We start from the raw sequence: 26,813 nt of genomic DNA, 5'->3' as shown, positions 1-26,813 counted from the left end.
AAAAGGAATTTATTTAAATATGTAAGCGTATGTGCATAATACACATCCTTCCATATGCAATGGAAATTTCTGGAAGAGTATGGAAGCTTAATAATGATGATCTGGGAGGAGAGAGGGATTGGGGAATGAAGGGCTGTTTGGGTTTGCTTGTGACTGAAGGGTTACTGGGATATGGGACTTCCACTTTTAAAACTGGGATAGCCACAGGTAAACCAGGACTAGCTGGTCATCTTGCCTTTGATTTTTACCTTATGCCCTTCTTACTCCTCTGTTCTTTTAGATTTGCTTGCCATATGGATTATTATTTAGGTAACTACCTAATAAAGTAATGTGAGCCAGGTGCTGTGGCTCAAGCCTGTAATCACAGGGCTTTGAGAGGCTGAGGCAGAGGATTGCTTGAGCCCAAAGAGTTTGAGACCAGCCTGGGCATCACCGTGAGATCCCATCTCTACAAAAAATAAAAAATTAGCTGGGCGTGGTGACTTGCACCTGTAGTCTCAGCTACTCAGGAGGCTTAGGTGGAAGAATCACTTGAGCCTGGGAGGTCAGTGCTCCAGTGAGCTGTGATCATGCCACTGCACTCCAGCCTGGGCAAAAAAAAAAAAAAAAAAAAAGTCCCCTTTAATTAAAGAAAGTTAAAAATGGTATGTACATATGTTTGTGAGTGAAAACAGCCAAATTCTAGCCAAGTCAGTAGCTTGCACCTGTAGTCCCAGCTATTCAGAGGCTGAGGTGGAAGGATGGCTCGAGCCCAGGGCTTCAAGGCTGCAGTGAGCTATGATCGTGCCACTGCACTCCAGCCTGGGCAACAGAGCAAGATCCTGTCTCTAAAAAGAAAATTAAAAAACACAGCCGAATCCATTTCTCAAAGTGTAATGTGTATTTACTATTTAAGAAAGAAATCTGATGCAAACTGAGGATATTGACAGTTTTTTTCTGGGCTGAGAAAACTCTGGAACCATTTGCTACCCTATCAGAGTGATTTGTCCACTAGATGGTGGCCATCTACACTATCCCTGGCTCCCACCTATCTGGAAACCTTTATTCTGAGCACCCAGTAACATAGTTGGAAGTTGAAGTTTTGTTTTTCAGGTTGACCCAGAAGGTCTCAACTGTGGGATTACTCACGCCAGTACTTGTTTTTGATAGACTGGTGTTTTGGTGTACAAAGCTACTTTTAAGTACTGAAAATATCAGTAATTATATAGTACCATTATTTCAGTATATTTGGAAATCTGAATTGTTTTGTGATTGTTATTTAGTTAATGCAAAAAGACAAACCCTATAGTCTACAGGTCTAGGTGTGAAAGCTGCAATCAGCCACTCCCTTGAGTGACCCAGAGTTCTGTATTCAGAGACTTTCTAACCAAGTGTAATAGAAACCTGACAGCATTAATATTGTCTAGGCAACAGGATCAGACTCTTCATTTATATATGATGAAACTTAAAAAAACAAAAAAGACAAAAGAAATGCTTTCAAAAGCTATAGTCCCTGACCCCCAAATTAAAGAAGATCTGTTTTTTTTTTTTTTTTTTTTTTTTGAGACGGAGTCTCGCTCTGTCGCCCAGGCTGGAGTGCAGTGGCCGGATCTCAGCTCACTGCAAGCTCCGCCTCCCGGGTTTACGCCATTCTCTCGCCTCAGCCTCCCGAGTAGCTGGGACTACAGGCGCCCGCCATCTCGCCCGGCTAATTTTTTGTATTTTTTTAGTAGAGACGGGGTTTCACCATGTTAGCCAGGATGGTCTCGATCTCCTGACCTCGTGATCCGCCCGTCTCGGCCTCCCAAAGTGCTGGGATTACAGGCTTGAGCCACTGCGCCCGGCGAAGATCTGTTTTAAGAAGTATTAGGATTATTTACATTTAAGAGACAGGAAAGAAAGGATTTTTGTTCAAAATTATACTATTTTATTTTATTAACAGAATCTTGCTCTGTCAATTGGGCTGGAGTGCAGTGGTATGATCTCAGCTCACTGCAACCTTCACCTGCCAGACTCAAGTGATTCTCATGCCTCAGCCTCTTGAGTAGCTGTAATTACAGGCATGAGCCACCATGCCCAGCTAAATTTTATAATTTTAGTAAACATGGGGTTTTGCCATGTTGGCCAGGCTGGTCTCAAACTCCTGGCATCAAGTGATCCTCCTGTCTTGACCTCCTAAAGTGCTGGGATTACAGCAATGAGCCACTGTGCCCAGCTTCTTTTCATTTTTAATACAAATGAGGCCTCACTATGTTGCCCAGGCTGGTCTAGAACCCCTGGTCTCAAGCAATCCTCCCGCCTCAGCCTCCCAAAGTGCTGGGATTATAGGCTTGAGCCACCATGCCAAGCCAAAATGGTTACTTTTGTATGATTAATTCAATATATGTCAATATTAAAATGATGTATGGTTAACTTTGTTTTGTGATACGTTTGTAAATGTTTATATTTGAAATGCATTAAATATTTAGTTTCAGTTTTTAAAATTTTGTACATATTTTACTCTTTTTTTTTTTTTTTTTCTGAGACACAGTCTCACTCTGTCGCCCAGGCTAGGGTGCAGTGGCACGATCTTGGCTCACTGTAACCTCCGCCTCCTGAGTTCAAGTGATTCTTCTGTCTCAGCCTCCCAAATAGCTGGGACTACAGGCACATGCCACCATGCCCGGCTAATTTTTGTATTTTTAGTAGAGACGGGGTTTCACCATGTTGGCCAGGCTGGTCTCGAACTCCTGACCTTAGGTGATCCACCTGCCTCAGCCTCCCAAAGTGCTGGGATTACAGGCGTGAGCTACCACACCCAGCTTACTCTCTTAAAATACCTTTTTTATATTGCATTCTGTATTGTGCAAAATTAATGCCAAAATACCAGTGGTTTTGTTTTCTAATACTGCAATCACTCTTTGTGACCTTGATGAGCAAGTCACTGAACTTTTATGGGTTTTCTCACAAATAAAATGGGGATAATCAGCTCAACTGGATTATTCTAAGAGTTGAGACACTGTATTAAGGCACCTAGCATTGTAGGCTAAGACAAATTTATTATAAGTTAGTCTAACCTAGCTCCATTTCAGCCACTTTTAATCTTTATGGAAATTTGGGATTTCCTCTACTCAACCCCCTCTATCCTGGGTCCCTTAGAGTTGGGAGAAGCCAGCAGACCCTCGCAGCGCCTTGGAGACCCCAGACAGCCAGATCCCAGATACCCCTGCTGAGGGCTTTGGGCCCTCAGCTGGTAGGGTTGTGCCTGGGCAGAGCCTAACCTGCTCCCTAGTGAGCATGGTACCTTTTTGGGGTACCATGCTGAGAGGTTATTATTTGAGGATTTTTTATTTTGTTCTTTTATTTCAATAGATTTTAGGGAACAGGTGGCTTTTGGTTACATAGATAAGTTCTTTAGTGGTATTTCTAAGATTTTGGTACACTGTACCCAATGTGTAGTCTTTTATCCCTCACCCCCTCCCATGCTCTTTGAGGATTTCTTTAATGAAGGTTTTTTTTGGTTGTTTTTTTGCTTTTGGTTTGTTTTTAGCAATGGGATTTCGCTTTGTTGCCCAGGCTGGAAGTGCAGTGGTGTGACCAGCTTACTGCAGCTTTGAATTCATGGGTTCAAGCAATGCTTTTTCCCAAATAACTGGTATTACAGGCTCGAACTACCACATCTGGCTAAAAAATGAGTCCTGGCCAGGCACGGTGGTTCATGCTTGTAATTCTAACACTTTGGGAGGCTGAGGTGGGAGGATCACTTGAGCCCAGGAGTTTAAAACTGCAGTGAGCCATGATTGCACCTCTGCACTCCAGCCTGGATGACAGAGTGACACCCTGTCTCTTCAAAAAAAATAAAAAAATAAAAAAAGCTGAATACATGTCCTGCATGTTGTATTTCAAGAATATCTCCAGCAGGCAGTATGGTAGGAAATATGGGTTGGAAGTTCTGCGTCCATTTTAGAATCTTGCTTTTCAGTCTTTGGGGTTTAAGGCTGTGCTATACAGTATAGTAGCCACAAGCCACATGTGGCTATTAGCATTTGAAATGTGGCTAGTGTGAATGAGGAACTATACTCATTTTCTCTAATTTAAATCATTTGACTAGTGGCTCCCATACTGGATAAGCACAAGTATAGACCATTTATCTCATCTCAGAACGGTCTACTGGACAGTGTTATATTCGGAGGGCTTTCAAGCCCATTTGGTTCCAGTCCTTTGGAATTCCACTTACATTACATTTTAATTCAGAATTAAAATTTGACTTGTGTTTACTGGATTGTTAAACTCCGAAGAAGGCTAATCGTATGTCTGTGGGTGAATGGAAGTGCAGCCCAAGGGGCACCCTGCCCGACACTTGCCTCCCCCATGACTCCAGCCCTCCCTGCGGTGCCGAGCTGTCACCACACCTGGGGCAGGATCTCCTGGGCCAGTGCCCGTGCCCGGTGGTAGGCGGCATCACCCTCCTCGTTCTGGGCCACAGCGTGATTCACCAGCCCCAGTGCGTGGGCCTCTGTTCCACTAAGTCGTCGGCCCGTGAAGATGAGCTCTTTCGCCAGGGCCACCCCCAGACAGCGTGGCAGCCTCTGAGTCCCTCCTGCCAGGATGGAGGGGGCAGGGTGTGAATCAGCATGGGAAGTGGGAACCCAGAGAAGGCCCAGGCTGGGACTCAGCCAAGACTTCTCAGAGAAGCAGAGTTCAGATAGGAGGGCAGAGCCCGGAACAGAGGGCAAAAAAGGAAAGCAGCGAAGGACCCTGATGGGGTGGATTTGGGCAGGTGCTGTAGTTCCAATTACCTGCCCCCGGGAGGAGCCCTCGCGTGGTCTCAATCAGTCCCATGATGGCCGAGGAAGCTGCTCAGATAGAACAGAGTGAGGCCTCCCTCCCCGATCCGGTCCCTCAGTGCTAACCCCTGGGACCGCACCTGCCTCTGCTCTCTACTCACCCCTTGAGCCACTTTCCCCATGGTCTGGCCCACAGCCAGGACTCTCCAGACTATGCCTTTGGAAGAGCCCTAGCCCAGAAGTCAGGAGCCCAGGCCCTTATCTCACCACGCCCCTTTGGTGGAGTTCTGTCACCAGCAAGTCTCTCACCCTTCCCAAGCCTCAAAAGTGGAAGAAAGATGGCTGGCCCTCTTCTGTCTGCTTCAGAGAGCTGCTAAAGATCACGCAAGGTATGATGCTGGGAACAGAGAGTTCCCAGGAGTGCCCCATACCGATTTGTGGATTACTATTAATAGGTTCTCTGGCTTAGCCCTGGCCTGACCTAGAGTGTCAGTGACTCCTGCTCCTGCTACGGTTGTCTCTCCCAGCTTTGTCACAGCCTGAAATTGCCCTGACTGTTCCAGTCCGTGTCCTCCTGAGTTCTGCTTCCTTCCTTCAAGAAAACTTGCCTTGACTGACGCACGCCCCCAGGTCTGTCTCCTTTTCTGAATTCCCTCAGCATGGGCCATGTGAACGTGGGCAGAAGGGAGTAGGTTTTACATTGACTCCCTCTTAGTCTTCCCCAAACCATGTGAGTCAGTCGCTTGAACATGGGCATGTGAGAAGCAGAGTTGGGGCTATACCAGCCTGGTATTTTGGTGCCTGGACACCTGGTCAGTTCCTTCTCTTTGATCTGCATTGTGTAGACAGAAGCGACTTTCATGCCTGGAGTTACACATTTTTATATGTCTCCTGGGGTGGCAGGAGAGAGCAGGTGGGGGGAGAAGAGAGGACATTCAGACTTTGCCTAACTGCATCCAAGAAGGCTGCTCCTAATCACCAGGTCAGTCACTTGAAAATATGATCCAGTTATCTTCTTTGTCCCCTCCCACTCTTCAAACAAAGCTCAATTGCTCAGAACGAGTAATGCAAATTTGGCTGGTGCCAGTATTCCTGCCCAGGCACCTTTGTGATTAACTCAGCCATTGACAGACTATCCCTGGGGCTCACCTTTTTCCGAAACATGGTAGGTAAGTCTGACGTGGACAGAATGGGAAGATTGGACATTGCTCTTTGACCTCCTGGGCTCCTAACAGCAATTGCTCTGAGGTTGGTCAAATATTCCCAAAATGAAGGAAGCAGGTTCTGACAGGTCACAGATACTACAGCAGTTAGTGGCTGCACCAGGAGGGGAAGCAGCTTCTGCCTGAGCACCCTCTGTGCCCTGCCTTGCCTTAGTTTTGCTTTTGGTTTGAAGCCAAGAACAGTGGCTGACTGCAGAGTGCCCAGACTCACCCTGTTTCACTCACCCCCAACTCCCTAGCCCCACCCTCTGCCCCCAGTCCTGGCCCCAGTACCTGCCACTCGGAGGTCACAGGCCAGGGCAAGCTCCAGGCCTCCACCCAAGGCAAACCCATCCATAGCCGCAATGGTGGGTGCAGGGAAGGCTGCTGTGGAGAGGAAGAAGGGCTCAGCCTGCGAGGCCCTGGTGGGACCAGGACAGAGACTCAAGGCTGGGGAGGGGAAAGCTGGTTGGGACAGAGGCCTCAGTGGACCCAGGTCTGGGGACATTACATGGAGCCTCAGCCAGATTATCTTATTATTTATTTAATTTTTTTTTGGTATGGAGTCTTGCTCTGTCACCTAGGCTGGAGTGCAGTGGTGCAATCTTGGCTCACTGCAACCTCTGCCTCCCAAGTTCAAGCAATTCTCCTGCCTCAGTCTCCTGAGTAGCTGTGATTACAGATGTGCACCACCACACCCAGCTAATTTGTTTTTTTTTGTTGTTGTTGTTTTGGTTTTTTTTTAGTAGAGACGGGGGTTTCATCATGTTGGCCAGGCTGGTCTTGAACTCCTGACCTCGTGATCTGCCAGAGCCTCGGCCTCCCAAAGTGCTGGGATTACAGGAGTGAGCCACTGTGCCCGGCCTCTTTTTTTTTTTTTTGAGATGGAGTCTTGCTGTTGTCGCCCAGGCTGGAGTGCAGTGGCACAATCTCGGCTCACTGCAACCTCTGCTTCCCGCAGCCAGGTTATCTTAGAAGCCAATTTTCCCTTTAGGGAAAGTTATGGAATCAGCCAGGGAACAGGAATGGGAGGATGGGCTGGATGATCCCTGTGTAGGCCTAATCTGCTGGCCTCCCTGGGACCTGCCTTTCTGTGTGCCAAGCCCTGTGCTGGGTGCTAGGAACTGGGAACACAGAATGAATCAGACATAGCCCTTGTTCCCATGGGCTCAGTCTCATGGGGAAGACAAAGTGTATCAGGCATTAGTGACCCAGGATCATCAGTGCTCCAATAAAAGGAAGCTCGGAGGGTGGCTTGGGAAGCCTTGGGAAGGCTTCCTGGAGGAGGAGGTACTGGGGGGCTTGAAGGGTGAGTAAAAGTTCAAGTAACCAAGAAGGGGTATCCCAGGCAAAGGGAACAGCAATTGTCAAAGCCTGAAAGCATGCTTGGGGAAACTGACCTGCTTTGGAATGGCCAGGCTTGAACCCTGAGGGTAGATGCAAAAGCTGGGAGAATTGCCCTCTGTCATCCTCTCCCATCCCCCTGGGAGAGGCATCTGTCTTCCCACAGAACTCCCAACAGAAAGAAGACTCTCCTTAGATGCTGGTGGGGGTGGCGGGGCTGTCATCGGCAGGGACCCCCAAACCCCCTCCTCCACCCCACACCCAGATCCTCACCGATGTCATTCATCAGGCCCCGGAGTCGCTGGACAAACACCCCCACCTCTGCTTCACTCATCTGTTCCCGCTCCTTCAGGTCTGCACCTGCAGATGGCAAGGGGTTGGTACCAGCCCTCAGGAAAATGGCACTTTATGGAATCCCAGGCGGTTAAAGGATCCAGCAAAGAAGACCTGAGGACAGGCAGCCAGCGAGGAAGGAGAAACACCAGGAACCCGGGGAAGGAAGTCAAGGGAAAAGAGCATCAGACGAAGGTGTGACACAGCAGAAAGGTGAACTGGATTCTATCGAAACAGAAACCTTCTGTGCATCAGAGGACACTATCAACAGAATAAAAAGACAACCCACAGAAATGGCTGGGTGCAGTGGCTCATGCTTGCAATCTCAGCACTTTGGGAGGCCAACGCAGGTACATCACCTGAGGTCAGTAGTTCAAGACCAACATGGTGAAACCTTGTCTCCACTAAAAATACAAAAATCAGCCGGGCATGGTGGCAGACACCTATAATCCCAGCTACTCAGGTGGCAGTCAGGAGAATCACTTGAACCCAGGAGGTGAAGGCTGCAGTGAGCCAAGATCGCGCCAGCTGCACTCCAGCCTGGGTGACGAGAGAGACTCCGTCTCAAAAAATAAAAAAGAAAAGACAACACACAGAATGGAAGAAAATATGTGTAAATCATATATCCGATAAAGGATTAATATCTAGGATATATAAAGAACACCTTCAACTCAACAACCCAATTCAAAATGGGCAAAGGGCCAGGCACAGTGGCTCACACCTGTAATCCCAGCACTTTGGGAGGCCGAGGTGGGCACATCACCTGAGATCATGAGTTCGAGACCAGCCTGGCCAACATGGTGAAACCGTGTCTCTACTAAAAATACAAAAATTAGCCAGGTGTGGTGGCGGGCACCTGTAATCCCAGCTACTAGGGAGGCTGAGGCTGAGGCAGGAGAATTGCGTGAGCCTGGGAGGCAGAGGTTGCAGTGATCCGAGATCATGCCACTGCGCTCCAGCCTGGGCAACAGTCTCAAAAAAAAAAAAGAAAGAAAGAAAAGGAAAAGGACTTGAATAGACATTTCTCCAGAGGAGATATACAGATGGTCAATAAGCACTTGAAAAGTTGCTCAGGCCGGGCGCGGTGGCTCAAGCCTGTAATCCCAGCACTTCGGGAGGCCGAGACGGGCGGATCACGAGGTCAGGAGATCGAGACCATCCTGGCTAACATGGTGAAACCCCGTCTCTACTAAAAAATACAAAAAACTAGCCGGGCGAGGTGGCGGGCGCCTGTAGTCCCAGCTACTCGGGAGGCTGAGGCAGGAGAATGGCGTGAACCCGGGAAGTGGAGCTTGCAGTGAGCTGAGATCCGGCCACTGCACTCCAGTCCGGGCGACAGAGCGAGACTCCGCCTCAAAAAAAAAAAAAAAAAGAAAAGTTGCTCAATATCATCGTCATTAGAAAAATGCAAACCAAAACCACAATGAGATATTACCTCATATCTATTAGAATGGCTTTCAAAACAAACAAAAAGTTGGCATGGATGTGGAGACATGGAACCCTGGTGCATTGCTGGTGGGAGTGTAAACCCATGCAGCTTCTGTGGAAACCAGTTCCCAAAAGTTAAACAGAATTACCACACAATTCTAGTCCTAAGTATATACCCAAAAGATTTGAAAGCAAGGACTCAAACAGATACAGTCTCTCCTTATCCATAGGGGACTGGTTCCGGGACTCCCTCAGATACCAAAATCCACAGATGCTTAAGCACCTTGTATAAAATATTGTAGTATTTGCAATATGACCTATGCTCCTGTATACTCTAAGCCAGGGGTGTTCAATCTTTTGGCTTTCCTAGGCCACATTGCAAGAATTGTCTTGGGCTACACATAAAATACACTAACACTAACGATAACTGATGAGCTAAAAAAAAAAAAAAAACCACCAAAAAAACTCACGTCTTAAGAAAGTTTACAAATTTGTGTTGGGCCACATTAAAGGCCGTCTTGGGCCACATGTGGCCCAGAGGCCAAGGGTTGGACAAGTTTGCTCTAAATCATCTCTAGATTACTTATAATATCTAATACAATGTAAATACTATGTAAACTGTTGTACTGTGTTGTTTTTATCTGTATTATTATTATTACTTTTTTTTTTTTTTTGAGACAGAGTCTCGCTCTGTCGCCCAGGCTGGAGTGCAGTGGCCGGATCTCAACTCACTGCAAGCTCCGCCTCCCGGGTTTACGCCATTCTCCTGCCTCAGCCTCCCGAGTAGCTGGGACTACAGGCGCCCGCCACCTTGCCCGGCTAGTTTTTTGTATTTTTTAGTAGAGACGGGGTTTCACTGTGTTAGCCAGGATGGTCTCGATCTCCTGACCTCGTGATCCGCCCGTCTCGGCCTCCCGAAGTGCTGGGATTACAGGCTTGAGCCACCACGCCCGGCCATCTATTATTTTTTATTGTTGCATTGTTATTTTTGTTATTAACATCTTCAATCTGAGGTTGGTTGAGTCTGTGGGTGCGGAACCCGCAGATGCGGAGGGCTGACGGTACTTGTACACCAATGTTCTTGGGGACATTCTTTGCAGTGGCCAAAGGTGAAAACAACCCAAGTATCTATCAACAGATGATTGGGTAAACAAAATGTGATATATACACAATAGAATGCTACTCATTACAATAGAATGTTACTCCGTAAAAAGGAATGGAGTTCTGACACTTGCCACAACTTGGAGGAACCTTGAGCACATACATGTTAAGTAAAATAAGCCAGATACCAAAAAACAAATACGATATGATTCTATTGGTATGAGGTATTTAGAATAGATAAATTCATAGAGACTAAGTCCCACAGAGGTTACCTGGGCTGGAGGGGAAGGGGGAAGGAGTCACTGTCTGAACAGGCTGAGTTTGTTTGCTATGATAAAGAACTTCTGGGAGTGGATAGCGGTGACATTGCACAATATTGTGAATGTACTTAATGCCACTCTGAACTGTACACTTAAAAACAGTTAAAATGGTAAATTTTGTGATATTTATATTTCACCACAATTTCTTTTCTTTTCTTTCTTTCTTTTTTTTTTTTTTGAGATGGAGTTTTGCTCTGTCACCCAGGCTGGAGTGCAGTGGCACGATCTTGGTTCACTGTAACCTCCATCTCCTGGGTTCAAGCTGTTCTCCTGTCTCAGCCTCCCAAGTAGCTGGGATTACAGGCACTGGCCACAACACCCAGCTAATTTTTATATTTTTAGTAGAGACAAGGTTTCACCATATTGGTCAGGCTGGTCTCAAACTCCTGACCTCAGGTGATCCACCCACCTCGGCCTCCCAAAGTGCTGGGATTACAGGCGTGAGCCACTACACCAGGCCCACAATTTCTAAAATATGTAAGTAATAAGAAAATTACAAATTAATTAATTGACTAATTTTTCCAGGCAGAGTCAGCAAGGTCCAAGAAGGCTGAGAGTTCTTTTTTAAAAGTCATGTAAAAGAGAACAGAAGCGGGCACAGGACGCGGCGGCATGCAGGTGGGCAAGCACCTTGGCGGGAAGAGTGACCATGGTGGGGTGCTCCAAGGCCAGATGCAGGGGTGAGCAGGAGTAGGGGGTAAATAGACTCTTCCAGTCCTAGGCTACAGGAAGTCAGAGCTGGGAGAGCCTTTGGAAGTCTTTGATCAGTTCCAGCCCTTCTGTGAGAGATGGGGAAACTGAGGCTCAGAGAGGGGCAGGAACTAGCCCAGGAATTCTAGAGCTAGTTGAGGCAGATCTGACCCTCATGCAGCCCCTTCCTTTTCTGTGCTTAGCTGGGAGAGTGACGAGCGAAGCTAATGGGGGAGAGCAGGTGTGACGTGACCTTCACAGAGGTCAGAGATGGAGCCAAAGGAAGAGGCCAGGGTAGGGTAAAGACCGCAGGCAGAGCAGCTGGGTCAAGCCAACGGGTCTGTGCACTTGTCAGCACAGACCCCAGGCTGGGCACCCTGACCCTGACAGCTCAGACCTAAGGGCTGAGCCACCTCCCCTTGAAATCTGAGCATCATGCTACCCCTTTCCCATCCCTCCACAGTCCCCTCCTGATCCACAGTGGCCCCTGTCGGCCCCTTCCCAGCCACCCTCCAGAGTTTGTTCTCAGCTCGGCTCTACTGGCAGCTGACTTGCTTCTTGTGGGCCTGGTGTGCATTTTTCCTCCAATCTCTAAAATGGAAGTTCATGGTGCTCACCCAGTTGTGAGGACCAAATGACACAGGGACAGTGGAAGGCTTTGGTGACAGGGAATAAGATCCTATTGGCAGGCAAAGGGGCATAGAGTTCTATCTTGGCCACTGACCTTACGAGCATCTTAGGGCTCCATTTTCTTTTTTTTCCCCCAGGCTGGAGTGCAGTGGTACGATCTCGGCTCACTGCAACCTCTGCCTCCCAGGTTCAAGTGATTCTCCTGCCTCAGCCTCCTGAGCATCTGGGACTACAGGTGCCTGCCACCATACCCAGCTAATTTTCGTATTTTTTAGTAGAGAAGGGGTTTCACCATGTTGGCCGGGCTGGTCTCGAACTCGGGCCTCAAGTGATCTACCTGCCTCGGCTTCCCACAGTGCTGGGATTACAGACGTGAGCCACTGCACCGGTCTTGGACTCCATTTTCTTATTTCCCCCGTGAAGGGTCAGAACAACCCTAGTTATTTGGCATAGTCGAAATAACTAGGATCTAAGGGTTAGAGGGGCCAAGTTCCAACTAAAGTCTATCCTACCTCTTACTAGCTATGTGATCCTAGGCAAGGGAATTTTCCTCCCCGAGTCTGCATTCACATCTGTAAAATGGCAACAATGAGTCCCATACTGGAGCTGATCTAAGGCTTCCCCCAGCCCCTGGAGGCTGGTGGGCACCACGCAGAGCCCGGATGGGGGCAGGAGAGAGAACCTACCCGCACAGAACACACCCTTCACTCCACTTCTGAAGAGCAGGACACGCACTTGCCGGTCCTCCCGCAGCTGGGCCAGAGTTTCCAGCAGCTACAGAGGACACCCAGTTAGATACTCCCAGCCCATCCCCAGCCCACCCTGGCGCCCACCCTTTCTTACCTCACTGACGAAGACGTTCCCCAAGGCATTGCGGGCACGAGGTCTGTTCATCAGAATCTCAGTGATCCCTGTAAGGAGTCAGGGCAGCCATGGGCAAGTAGCTGGCTCTGCCTAATCCTGGGCTGTGGGCTGGGGACTGGAGGCAGGAGCTTGGGCTCTGGGCGGCCTCTGCCCTAGATGACCAGAGTGACTTGGCACAAGTCACACTCAGGCAGGCCTCAATTTTCCCAACCATAAAATGGAGGGAAAACCCCTTGCTCTTTCTGCCTCAGAGAGAAAGTGGAAGGGCTTGTAAACCGTGGAGCAAAATGGGGAGGGGAAGAATGACCACCACAGTAGCCCTCGCCTGCTTCTGCCGTTGTTAGACACACACACACACACAAGCATACATGCACCCATGCACTTTCTTTAATTTTACAACTCCCTGCCTCCATATTAATCTTTTCTTTTTTCTGTTTTTGGGGGCAGAGTTTTTTGTTTTTTCTTTTTAGACTGGGTCTCAACTCTCACCCAGGCTGGAGTACAGTGGTTAACGTGGCTCACTGCAGCCTCAACCTCCTGGGCTCAAGCAATTCTCTTCCCTCAATCCCCGAAATAGCTGGGACTATAAGCACATGCCACTACCCCTGGCTAATTTTTGTGTTTTTTTTTTGTAGAGATGAGGTTTCGCCATCTCGCCCAGCCTGGTCTCAAACTCTTGAGCTCAAGCAATCTGCCTGCCTCGGCCTCCCAAAGTGCTGGGATTACAGGTGTGAGCTACCCACGCGGCCTTAATCTTTTCTTCACAACAGACTTCTTCCTCTAGAGGTTGAGGAGTTATGATAAGGCCAATACTCTTAAAACCACCACCCAAATCAAGAAATAGAACTGTGCTGGCCACCTCAGGAACCTCACCACATACCCTGATTCAATCATAGCTCCCTCCTTCCCCCTGAACAAGTAACTCTTTGACTTAACAGTAATCACCTCTGTATATTTCTTTATAATATTTTTTTTGAGACAGAGTTTTGCTCTTGTTGCCCTGGCTCACCGCAACCTCTGCCTCCTGGGTTCAAGTGATTCTCCTGCCTCAGCCTCCCGAGTACCTGGGATTACAGGCATGTGCCACCACGCCCAGCTAATTTTGTATTTTTAGTAGAGACGGGGTTTCTCCATGTTGGTCAGGCTGGTCTCGAACTCCTGACCTCAGGTGATTCACCCACCTCAGTCTCCCAAAGTGCTGGGAACAGGCGTGAGCCACCGGACTTGGCCATTTCTTTATAATTTTATCACCCAGGTGTGCATCCTTAGGTATCATAGTTTAGATTTGCTAATTTCTAAAATTGCCATGTGTCTTTTAAATCCTGTTACAATCCTGACGTGCTCCCCACAACCCCGTCTTTCCCTCAGAGATTGTCTGTGGAGGAGCCTGGTGCATTTCACCTACAGGGTTTCTCAAAGCCTGGGTTTTGCTAACCGCACAGTCATGCGGACAGATCAAGATGATCCTCTGTCGTAAGAAGTTAGCAACTAAATACAGAAGCTTGGTGTTCTGTCCTGTTTGACAAGACGGTAACCCTGGCCCCGCCTGTGTAATGTACTTTCACCAGCAACAGCAAAGCTTCTTGGTAGTTTTCTATACTCATTTAGTCACTTTCTTACCTTCCATTCACTCAAACCTTCTCCCACCTAGGTTCCACCACCATCACTCAGCAGACATTATTCTCATTAAAGTGATGAATATAGCCACATCACTAACCAAGGGACACGTTTCTCTCCTTGCCTCAACCTCTCGGTGGCAAAAACTTCTGCTGACATTAACACACTCCACTTGATCGTTTTCTGCTTTGGCTTCTTAGAATAATATTTATTTATAAATAGATTCTTTTCTTTTTTTTTTTTTTTTGAGACGGAGTCTGGCTCTGTCGCCCAGGCTGGAGTGCAGTGGCCGGATCTCAGCTCACTGCAAGCTCCGCCTCCCGGGTTTACGCCATTCTCCTGCCTCAACCTCCCGAGTAGCTGGGACTACAGGCGCCCGCCACCTTGCCCAGCTAGTTTTCTGTATTTTTTTAGTAGAGACGGGGTTTCACCGTGTTAGCCAGGATGGTTTCGATCCCTGACCTCATGATCCGCCCGTCTCAGCCTCCCAAAGTGCTGGGATTACAGGCTTGAGCCACCGCGCCCGGCCAATAGATTATTTTCTTAGAGCAGTTTTAGGGTCACAGCAAAATGGAGTGGAAAATACAGTTCACATATATACTCCCTGTCCCTACACAGGCACAGCCCCTTCCCCAATCTCCATCCCCCACCAGAGGCACATGTGTTGCAACTGACGAAGCTACACTGATGCACTGTCACCACCTGGAGGCCCTAGTGTACACTGGGGTTCGCTCTTGATGGTGTACACTCTGCGGGTTTGGACAGATGCATAATGACACATACCTGCCTTGGCTTTGGCAGGCCCCCATTTTCCTTCCTTCTACCTTTCAGGTGATGCCTCTGCACTCCTTCACTGCTTCTCTTCTGCCCAATTATTTTAATTGCCTAAGTTCCTTAAGGCCAATCTGATTCTCTTCATTCGCTCATTTGTACATTTATATATTTGCCGTGTGCTGGGTTCTACTAGACACCATGATTCCAGAGACCAGGACAGACTCAGGGCCTGTCCTCATGGAACCTACAGCCTAGCGGGGAAGACAGACATTAAACAATTACTATTTGTGAGGAGAACTTGGAGAAAAAGGACAAACAAGTAAGGGGCATCCAGTGGGCAGAGGGGAGCCCTAGTATAGAAGGTCAGCAATGAATTCTCAGAGGACAAAATGGCCTTTAAGCTGAGAGCTGACAGGAGAGTAGGAACTGGCCAGGCAAAAGATGTAAGAGTGCATGTGTGCATGTAAGTGTGCATGCATAGGTGCATATGTGAGTGCGTGCACGAGTGCCTGTGTGTGTGCATGCATATTGGCAAGGTGCAGGGAAGGGGGCAGTCCAGGAGAGGAGCCTGTTGCAGGCAGAGGGAGCGGCAGAGAAGAGGGTCCAGGTGTGGGACTGCAGGGTGCCTTCCAGAACTGGAGGAGTTCAGGCGGAGGGAGAGCAGGATAAGCTAAGGCGGGAGAGGCAGGAGGGACCTCCCTTCCACAGCTCACACACGCCTGCCTCCTGTACATCCAGGGCTCCCATGTGTGCCCAGGAGCCCAGAGCTCTCCTCTGTACCCCAGGCCTGAATAGCTAAATGCCTACTTGATATCTCAACTGATATGTCCTGCTCCATTGGTGAGCCAATGACCTTGCATCAGCCCAGAAGTTGATCCTGTCACCTCGCTCTTCCCTCACCTACAAAATGCACTCAGTCACTGAGGCCTCTAATCCAACCACTTAAAGAGATCTCAGGTCTCTCGACTCACACCGCTTCTCACAGCCATTAACCTGGCACAGGCTCTTTCCTGCATCCCTCGGATCACCCACCTGACCCTTGAGTCCTCAGTCTTGCTCCCTCCCAACACACACATTCATTCCCACACTTGGGTCACAGTCATCTTTCTTACCCCAATCTGACCACGTCCCTCCCCTTTCCCCTTCTCTTCCTCAAAATAAAGTTCAACTTCTTAATATCGACCACAAGGCCCCCACAATCTGGCTCTTGCACCCACTCTGGCCCCAATCCTTCGGCCTTCAAAGACCCCTTATTATTATCTCCCAGGGTCCTCAGCTTTGTCTGTGAACAAGCAGTGTTTATGAAGTAGGCATTCTCAGTGGAAGCTGATCGGAGACACAGAAGGGCCAATGAAAGCTTCAGGGCTCTCCAGGGACAGGGTTTTCAGCCAGGAATTACAGAACTATGGCTAGGGGCAGAACTGTAACATTCAGGCAAACTGGACTTCCTTAGCCTCCCCAGAAACCTGCAAAGAGCTCTTAGAGCCCAGCAAGTCTGGAGGCTCCAGAGAGTTGTGCAGATGGCCATCCAGTCACTTCCAGCTCCAGGGCTCCAGGAGAGAAAATGGGGTCACTTCCAGCTCCAGGGCTCCAGGAGAGAAAATGGAGCAACTCTGGAGAAGAGACTGCAGTGGATACAGAGATGCCAGATCTGGAGGAGTCAAGGACCCTGACCCCCACAAACTTCAGAACAGTCTAGATCCAAGATCCCCAGAGTGGCCCTCGTGTTTACAGCCCGAATAATCCCCTCCCTTGCATGTGGGTGGGACCTGTGAATTGCTTCTAAGCAATAGTATACAGCAAAGGTTATACAAGGTCACTCCCGAGATTAGGTTATCTGGCAAAGGTGATGTGACTTCGGTAATTCGGTTATAGTATATAAAAGGCTCTGTCTTATTAGAGAAACTCATGGGCCTAAGGAGAGCGTCAAGTAGCAAAGGACTGCGTGCAACCTCTAGGAGCTGAGGGTGGCCCCCCGGCCAACAATCAGCAAGAAAATAGGACTTCAGTCCAACAACCCCAGGAGGTGAATTCAGGTCTCAGCAACCTGACGACCTTGGAAGCAGATCTTTCCCATCAAGCCTGGCCAACTCCCGACTGCAGCCCCGCCTGGCAAGACCTGAAGCAGAGAACTCTGCTAAGTTGTGCCTGGACTTCTGACATACAGAAACTACAAAATGCTAAATGTGTGTGTGAAACTACAAAATGCTAAATGTGTGTGTGACTTTGAGCAACAAAGTTTGTGATCATTTGTTAGGTAGTAATAGAAAGCTGATAAAAGCGTGGTGTCCTGGGACTGGCAGACACTCCTCTCTCTGCTTTCCTGTTCTTTCCTTCCATTCTCTCTGGCTGACTCTCTCTTATCTTTCAGCTTCATCTCCTGTCTCCACCTACATCTCCCTCTTGCAATACTGACTGCCAAATCTTTTTTATTTTTTTTTTTTTTGAGACGGAGTCTCGCTCTGTCGCCCAGGCTGGAGGGCAGTGGCGCGATCTCAGCTCACTGCAAGCTCCGCCTCCCGGGTTCACGCCATTCTCCTGCCTCAGCCTCCTGAGTAGCTGGGACTGCAGGTGCCCGCCACCGCGCCCGGCTAATTTTTTGTATTTTTAGTAGAGACGGGGTTTCACCATGGTCTCGATCTCCTGACCTTGTGATCCGCCCGTCTCGGCCTCCCAAAGTGCTGGGATTACAGGCGTGAGCCACCGCGCCCGGCCTGACTGCCAAATCTTACAGCCCTTAGCTCAAGCCACAACTCAGCCACACACCCGCCCCATGGCCTTGGGCAAACCACTTCACCCTTCTGGCCTTCAATTTCCTGATCTGTAAGAGAAATAATAAAAAGGTTATTGTTAGGACTAAAAGAGATAATGCACATAAGTAGCCAGAGTTTGTGTAAAACGCCCAGATACTAGGGCAAGTCTCAGACCTAATACAGTGTCTGAACTTTAAGCTGGGAGCCCCCAGGAGCCAGGCAGGGTGTCTTTGGCTGCCAGCATTCCATTGTGCAGCATTCAGTTTGCACTACCACATGCCAGGTCCTGGAGAAATGGAGAGGAATCAGCCAAGGTCCCTGTGTTCTTAGTCTAGCCCCGATGCTGGGAACATGGCCCTTCTGGCCCCAGTAGCGGGGATGGGGCCATGCTGCACCCTTCCCACTCTTACCGAACCTACCATAACACTGAGCAGCTGACCTAGGATAACTTCTGTCCAGATGGCTTGGGTCACAGGCTAGGTGGTGTGGGTAGGAGTCAACAGAAACCACTGGAAGGGTTGGGCGCGGTGGCTCACGCCTGTAATCCCAGCACTTTGGGAGGCTGAGGAGGGTGGATCACCTGAGGTCAGGAGTTCAAGACCAGTCTGACAAACATGGTGAAACCCCATCTTTACTAAAAAGACAAAAATTAGCTGGGCATGGTGGCACATCCCTATAATCCTAAGTACTTGGGAGGCTGGGGCATGAGAATCGCTTGAACCCAGGAGGCGGAGGCTGCAGTGGGCCGAGATCACGCCACTGCACTCGGGCCTGGGCAACAGAACGAGACCATCTCAAAGAAAAAAAAAAGGAAACCACTGGAGGGTAGTATGGAGAACAACTGGTTTAACAACCAACCCTTTACTATACAGAAGGGGAAACTGACATATGGAAACAAAGAGGATTTGCTCAAATAACAGCTGGACCCAGCTGGCAATCCTCACTTCCAAAGAGCCAACAGCCTAGGAGGGAGACAAGTTCAGAAACACGAAGCATAAAAGGATAGTGTCAGGGAGAGGGCAGCAGAGCAGGGAGTTCCAAAAAGATTCCCACAGGCAGAAAAGAAGGGAGAGGAGCCAAGACACGGCACAGCTAGAGCAAAACACAGAGGTAACACAGCTTCAGATGAGCCATGGGTAGAGGAGGGAGGATGGAAGGTCAGCTTGTGGTGGAGAAACCTTGAGTGCCCAGCCAAGGAGTTGAAGGAGAGCCATTAATTACAGTCATGACAGCATATTTTAGTTGGTCAGCTACAGACCACATATGAGACATATAAGTCCCATCAGATTATAACGGAGCTGAACAATTCCTATTGCCTAGTGCCACTGTAGCATCATAGCGCAATGCAACACTCAAATGCTGGTGGTGAGGCTGATGTAAACTAGCCTGCATTACCAGTTGTACAAAAGCACAGCACATACAATTAGGCCCAGAACATAATACTTGATAATGATAATAAATGACTATGTTTTGGGTTTATATAGTTACAATATTATTTTTTACCATTATTTTAGAGTGTATTCCTACTTTTTATTTTTAATTTTTTTGAGACAGGGTCTTACTCTGTTGCCCAGGCTGGAGTGCAGTAACATGATCATGGCTCACTCGTGGGTCACTTTGGGCTCACTTGCAAATATCAGGAATCCTAGATATCGGACAGCCTTGACCTCCCCGACTCAAGCCATCCTCCCACCTCAGCCTCCTGAGTAGCAGGGGCTACAGGTATGCACAACCATGCCTGGATAATTTTTGTATTTTTTGTAGAGAAGGGGTTTCACCATGTTTCCCAGGCTGGTCTCAAACTCCTGGGCTCAAGCAATCTGCCTGCCTTACTTACCCTCTCAAAGTGCTGGGATTACAAGAGTGAGCCAAGTGAGCCACTGTACCAGGCCTGGCCGAATGTACTCCTACTTATTAAAAAAAAAAAAAGGCCGGGCGCGGTGGCGCACGCCTGTAATCCCAGCACTTTGGGAGGACGAGGTGGGCGGATCATGAGGTCAGGAGATCGAGACCATCCTGGCTAACACAGTGAAACCCCATCTCTACTAAAAAATACAAAAAACTAGCTGGGCGAGGTGGCGGGCGCCTGTAGTCCCAGCTACTCGGGAGGCTGAGGCAGGAGAATGGCTTGAGCCCGGGAGGCGGAGCTTGCAGTGAGCCGAGATCCGGCCACTGCACTCCAGCCTGGGGGCAGCGCGAGACTCCGTCTCAAAAAAAAAAAAAAGTTCAGTGTAACACAGCCTCAGGCAGGTCCTTCAGTAGGTATTCCCAATTGTTATCATAGGAGATGACAGCTCCATGCATGTTATCGCCCCTGAAGACCTTCCAGTGGGACAAGATGTGCAGGCGGAAGACAGTGATAGGCCTAGGCTTGTGTGTGTGCTTGTGTTTTTGTTTTTAACAAAAAAAAGTTTAAGAATTAAAACTTTAAAAAGCTTATAAAATAAGGATCTAAAGAAAGAAAATTTTTTTTGTACAGCTGTACAATGTGTGTTTTAAGCTAAGTGTTACTACAAAAGAGTCGAAAAGTTGAAGAAAATTAAAACGTTTATAAAGTAAAAACAGAGTAAGCTAAGGTTAATTTATTATTGAAGAAACATTTGTAAAGTAAATTTACTGTAGCCTAGGTGTACAGTGTTATAGAGTTTACAGTAGTGTACAGTAATGTCCTAGGCCAGGTGTCCCCAACCCCCAGGGCTGTGGACCCATCCCAGTCTGTGGCCTGCTTGGAACTGGGCCACATAACAGGAGGTGAGCAACTTCATCTGTATTTACAGCAGCTCCCCATGGCTTGAATTACCGCCTGAGTTCCACCTCCTATCAGATCAGTGGTGGCATTAGAGTCTCATAGGAGTGTGAACCCTATTGTGAACTGCGCATGTGAGGTATCTAGGTTGTTGCGTGCTCCTTATGAGAATCTAATGCCTGATGATCTGAGGTGGAACAGTTTCATCCCCAAACCATCTGTCCCCCTGCAAGTCCATGTGTTTTCCATGAAAACAGTCCCTGGTGCCAAACCAGTCCCTGCTGTCCTAGGCCTTCACATTCACTCACCGACTCACCCAGAGCAGCTTCCAGTCCTGCAAGCTCCATTTATGGTAACTGCCCAATACAGGTGTACTATTTAAATAATCTTTTCGACTGTATTTTTACTGTGCCTTTTCTATGTTCAGATACACAAATACTTACCATTGTGTTACATCTGCCTACAGTATTCAGCCCAGTCCCATGCTGTCCAGGTTTGTATTCTAGGAGCAACAGGCTATACACCACGTAGCCTGGGTGTGCAGTAGGCTATCCCATCTAGGATTGTGTAGGTACACTCTGTGGTGCTCCCACCATGACCACATCACCTAATGATGCATTTCTCAGAATGGAGCCCCGTTGTTAAGCAACACATGACTGTATGAGAAATAAAGCCGCTAAGAACAGTGAAGAGTGGTTCACCACCCAACCTCAAGTTCAAGGGCAGCAGGTAAAATGTAACAGTACTCTGGTGCCATCAGCCCCAGTGGAAGGCAGAACCCGCAGCTTCTAATGTGAACATCAAATGACCCCAACTCATTCCCTGGGAGGGCTCTGTGTGTGATCTCGTCCCCATGCCTCCTCTGCACTGTCATCTTGGTTTCTGTCTCTCCTTCTCTCACTGACTTTTCCTGCCCTTCGTGCTCTCTGGCAGGGGCAGAGGCTTAATCTGCTGATCCCTGTCATTCTGTTTTGGATAAAATGATTCCCGACATTTGCAAGTGAGCCTAAAGGTCTTTAACCCATGATACTTTTGTATTTACAGATGTACAAGTCTGTATTTTGAGTCACCGATTTACTACAAGAGCCAGTGATTACCTAATGGTTGAGAACACAGGCTTTGAAATCAGACCTGATTCAAATAACTTAACCTTGTGCCTCAGTTTTTTAATCTGTAAGTGGGGAGAATAATCTTGACTGTCTTTTTTTTCTTTTGAGACGGAGTCTCACTCTGTCACCGAGGCTGGAGTGCAGTGGCGTGATCTCGACTCACTGCAAGCTCCGCCTCCCGTGTTCACGCCATTCTCTTGCCTCAGCCTCCTGAGTAGCTGGGACTAAAGGCGCCCACCACCTCGCCCCGCTAATTTTTTGTATTTTTAGTAGAGGCGGGGTTGCACCGTGTTAGCCAGGATGGTCTCGATCTCCTGACCTCATGTTCCACCCGCCTCGGCCTCCCAAAGTGCTGTGATTACAGGCGTGAGCCACCGCACCCGGCCTAATCTTGACTGTTTTAAGAGCTGTTGCCAGTTGGGTAGTGAACTAAGCATGAGATTGGCGGTATAAGGTTCAGCAATCCCACCTGGTCAAGGAAATTCTCATCAAGTGGGACACTAGGTGGCCTGTCCGTGTCCACTGAAGGTGGTAGATGCACACTTGGGAACAGTGGGCAACAGCAGGGGGCAAGTAACTGGATTTTATGGCAAAGCCCCCCCCTTCAAACTTGGTGTTAAGCCAGTAAAAAGGAACCAATACAACGAAATGTACAGTACAATGCCATCTGTGTATCAAATGCAGGGAACAGGGGATGAGATGGGGGGAGGAGACCCAAGGCAGGAGAAGCGAATGAGGGGCGTTATCAGCACCACTGAATGCTCCACAAGTCCAAACAACAACAAAAACGCAACAGGCAATCGGAGGCGTTTTCCGCCAGTGACCCACGAACTTTGACTGCCCCCTCCCCATACTACCCTCGATCTTGGCCAAAAGACGGAGAAGCAGCAAACTTTTCCCTGGAACCAGATGACGCAAAAATTCGCTAGCGGCCCAGGGCAGGGGCGCAGCTGGAGAAGCACCTTCTTCACTCCGCCCTGCTGGCCGCACTGGGCTCCCAGCTGTCGCCGCACGCCTCCCGGGATTGGCTCCGCTGCCTCCGCCCCCGAACCGGTCAAGTGGCGGGGGAGGGGAACGCGCACGTGACCGCTCCCGGCCTGGGGGCCGCTGGGCCCAGTCCTATCCATGCGGACCCCGCTCCCCTCCCACGCAGTCGGAAGACCCCAAAGGGCCTTTGAGGAGACCGAGGTTGCCAGTGGCCTCCCGCCCCCAGCTAGAGTCGGGAGCCCCTAAGGTGGCCGCCCACCTCTCGGGCCTGGAGCGGCTTGGGGCGCCTAGAACTCTGAGGGAGGGACTGGAGATCGAATCCTTCAACGCACTGAGCCGCCCCCCTGCCCGCCCCCGGCTGCCTCCGGGCCGGCCTCGTTCCAGTCGCGTCATGGGCGCGCCCCCGGACGGCGCATTTACCTTGGTCCGGACCCGCCAGGGCGCGCACTTGGATCTCGGAGCCCCCGGCCGCACTGTCGGAAGCGCAGCCGCGGGCCCGAAGGGGCCTCCAGGGGCGCAGGAGGCACAGGACGCGCAGCATCGGGGCGCAGGCTGGGAAAAAAAGCGCTTCTTGGGCGCTGCACCGTCTGGGCTCCCGCTGAGAGCTCGCAGTTCTGGCGACGGGCGAAGCCTTCGCCAATTGCTCCACCTATGGGCCAAGGGGCTGTTGCCTCCGTCCGCACCTCTTGGGGACAGGGAGACTTGAGCAGAGGAGGTGGGGGGAAGCTGTGTGTGTGATTTGGGGTAACCCTGTCAACCTCCCAGCGTCAGTGTTTTAATCTTGTAAAATGGGGATAATAGTGACTACCCCGTGGTGGTGTGAAGATTAAATGGGGTGTGAACCTTGCTTGCACATATGCTTAATTTCATTTTTTAAATGAAATGACATTTAATGAGTCCCTTGAGCGTGTCTACACTCGCGAATTTCACTGCCTCACCTCCCATTTGCGCCTCATTTTGTTTTTGTTTTTGAGACGGAGTCTCGCTGTGTCGGCCAGGCTGGAGTGCAGTGGCTTGATCTTGGCTCACTGCAACCTCCGCCTCTGGGTTCAAGCGATTCTCCTGCCTCAGCCTCCCGAGGAGCTGGGATTACAGGCGCGCGCCACCACGCCCAGCTAATTTTTTTTGTATTTTTAGTAGAGGCAGGGTTTCACCCTGTTGGCCAGGCTGGTCTCAAACTCCTGACCCCAAATGATCTGCCCGTCTCGGCCTCCCAAAGTGCTGGGATTACAGGGATGAGCCACTGTGCCCGGCCTGTGCCTCAAATTTAATGGGAGTAAATTTAACTTGAGTCCCAATTTAGTGCTTAATAAGTTGGCTCACAAAAATATTTGTGAATGCGAATCTCTGGCTTCTAACCCCATTGTCCACCCAAACTGCCTTTGCAGAGGTCAGCAGTAGCCTTGTTTAGTTCATTCAGGGTAGATCAATAAATAGTATTCAGTGCATACTCTGTGTTCCCCAATCTCCTACTTGGGAGACATGTCAAAGATCCCAAAGCCACTAACAATCCTGGCCTGTTGGTTAAAAACATCAAATGGTGAAAGCATTAAGGTTCATTTTATTCAATCTTGTTGAAGATTGTAAACCAGGAGGAGTCTTGCAGAGAGTGTCGATCAGACTGCTCCAAAGCCGTGTTTCAGCCCACAGCTTATATACAGGTTGTGGAGGTTTTTCATGTACTCAGAAATTGCATCAAATGTGCTCAGAAGTTACATTAGAGAAAAGTCTTTTCAAAGTTTTGGCCTGAGAGTACAGCTGATAATAGAGTACAGAGGAATAATCATTAATCTTGTCAAATGTTATTTTATGTACAGGAAAAGGCAAGGGTTAGGATCATTGAATTTATCTTTTCTTGCTGTTTTGTTTTGTTTTGTTTTAAGAGACAGGGTCTCACTCTGTCACCCAGGCTAGTGGGTAGATAGGATAGCACAGTGGCACTATCATGGCTCATTGCAGCCTTGACTCCCTGGGCTCAAGCAATCCTTCTGCCTCAGGCTCCCAAAGTGCTGGGATTATAGTTGTGAACCACTGCACCCAGCCCTATTATTTAATTTAGCATAACCTTATGATTTCAAATTACATGAAAGTTAATATATAGACATTTATGGCTGCTCTATTTACTTTTACTTAATTTTAAAAAATTACCTAGATTATTTATGACAACTGAGATATTAGGCAAAACTAGTCATCATTTCAAGTTATTTTCTGGTTAACCACTTTTATAGCCTGTTAATATCAGTTATTTACTTAAGTAAGAATCTTGAAGTTGAATACTTGGGTATTTTGCCAATAACTCAGAAGATTCAGCTATTTTCATTAAACTAACAATATTAAATTAGACTTGATTATAAAAAAATCACACAAACAAAAATCATTATATTTTGGGCTGGATTTATAGTTTTATAAACTTTGTGCCAAACTCTGACACCTTAAAATATCTAGCAAAGGCAAATATAAAACTGTTAAACCACTATACCCAGGCAAAAATGTATGCTGACAATTCTGAAGACATTTCAATTCTGAAACGTCTTCATTTTATTTTATCAACAATTTAAAACCCAGCTTATTAAAGATTTACTTAAGTAACAAGAGCATGGAAAATATTTGGATTTACTAATTTAGGAACACTTATTTATTTGCAAGTCAATTTGGTGGTACCAAGTAGACAAAATAGATACTGATATGTACATATATGTAAACACATCTAGATACATACACACATACAAATAAAGAGCTTATAGCTTTCACTTAAGAATTTTAGTCATGAGATAGTGATACAAACTCACTGGTTTATAAAAGACAGTTGAATCCAAATTGTTTTTTTAAATAAAATTGGGACTTACTTTTATGGCTAAAGTTTATTTGCTCCAATAGGTCATCTAATGAGGGACCAAAATTTTGAAAGCTATAAGGTCTTTGTTTGTATGCATCTAGATTTGTTTACATATATGAACATATCAGTATCTATTGTGTCTTCTTGGTACCACCAAATTAATTGATTTAAAAATAAATGAGTGTTGTGAATTAGTAAGCCCACATATTTTCACTGGAGTTTGATTTAAAAACTTCTTTTGCCCCTTCTTTTCCCTTCAGTTTCAAATGAGTTTATGGTTAAATTTTGAGTGTTTACATTTTAACTACAACCAGCTTAATTGCATAAGAAAAACAAAATCTCCATGTAGCCTGGAATTAGTAATACCATAAACAGTGAGTTTTATCTCAACATCAATAGAAGAGTCAACAGATTAAAAGTAGTCAGGGAAAAATACAGTGAGATAGAGAACTTAGAAGACTCCACATTTTAACTCTGTAGTTGCAGGTTGCTGATTTGAACTCTGAATTTTCCTTGATGTAAGTCGCCCATCAGTTTAAAAATGTACACAAGAATGGGCCATAATATGCAGCCAGCTGGAGTTCCAGAAAATATCTTGGCATGTCTTTGAACTTTCCTGGGCTAATTTAATCTAAAGCCTTAAATAAAGTAGGAATTTCTCGAGTTTGTGTGTTTAACATGAAAGCCACCAGAGCATCAGAAGGTGGCTGATCAGAGACCATTCCCTTAGAACATGGGTTACCCACTGCACTGACCTGAAGAAGGCATCCCTTCCAGTGCCCTTAAATGTGAACACACTTAGAAAATCAGAAACATGAGCATACCCCACAGAGCATGAGCACACCCTGCAAAAAATGTGAGTGTACCACACAAAGGGTGAGCATTTCCTGCAGGGCCCTACATAGGGTCAGGCTCTCTGAAGAAAACAAAGTCTCCCAGACTTTCACCTAAAAATCAGAGGTCTTGGATCAGAGAGGGCTTACCTGATTTCTCCCCCATGTAGATGGGATGACACCTGAGCTCAAGGGGCTTGTGCAGGTGCTGATGCATTCGTCCAGATGATGCTTGGAAGGAGCTAGGGGTCACTTTGTATCCCATCTTCCCTGCCAAGAAATGTTAACAAAAGATCATGAGATCTGTGGAGGAAAAAGAGAAAGCTTCATTTTCTTTCTTTTCTTTTTTCTTTTTTTTGAGATGGATTCCCACTCTGTCATCCGGACTGGAGTTCAGTGGCACAATCTTGGCTCACTGCAACCTCTGCCTCCCGGGTTCAAGTGATTCTCCTGCCTCAGCCTCCCAAATAGCTGGGACTACAGGCATGCGTCACCACGCCC

General features: G+C 48.0%; 1 protein-coding gene across 8 annotated transcripts in view; it reads right to left on the bottom strand.

Annotated features, from left to right (window-relative positions):
• ECHDC2 (enoyl-CoA hydratase domain containing 2) overlaps window positions 1-26,582 on the bottom strand; it is a 31,113-nt gene extending 4,531 nt beyond the window's left edge. Inside the window, exons 1-7 of one of the 8 annotated variants that reach the window (XM_033226339.1) lie at window positions 26,463-26,582; window positions 12,637-12,704; window positions 12,480-12,567; window positions 7,565-7,651; window positions 6,242-6,334; window positions 4,758-4,814; window positions 4,371-4,558 (exon numbers count right to left, since the gene is read on the bottom strand). In XM_033226339.1, the coding sequence (XP_033082230.1) occupies window positions 4,371-4,558; window positions 4,758-4,814; window positions 6,242-6,334; window positions 7,565-7,651; window positions 12,480-12,567; window positions 12,637-12,704; window positions 26,463-26,577 (696 nt within the window). In that variant the 5' untranslated portion in view covers window positions 26,578-26,582. The other 7 variants (XM_033226340.1, XM_033226338.1, XM_033226344.1 and 4 more) reach the window with 7 other exon arrangements.
• Between the last annotated feature and the right edge of the window lie 231 nt (window positions 26,583-26,813).

This window comes from Trachypithecus francoisi, unplaced genomic scaffold (genome assembly GCF_009764315.1).
Source record: "Trachypithecus francoisi isolate TF-2019V2 unplaced genomic scaffold, Tfra_2.0 Lachesis_group12, whole genome shotgun sequence".
NCBI classification, from domain to species: domain Eukaryota; kingdom Metazoa; phylum Chordata; class Mammalia; order Primates; family Cercopithecidae; genus Trachypithecus; species Trachypithecus francoisi.
Note: the sequence above shows the minus strand (reverse complement) of the source record. Positions and strands in the feature narration are given on the sequence as shown.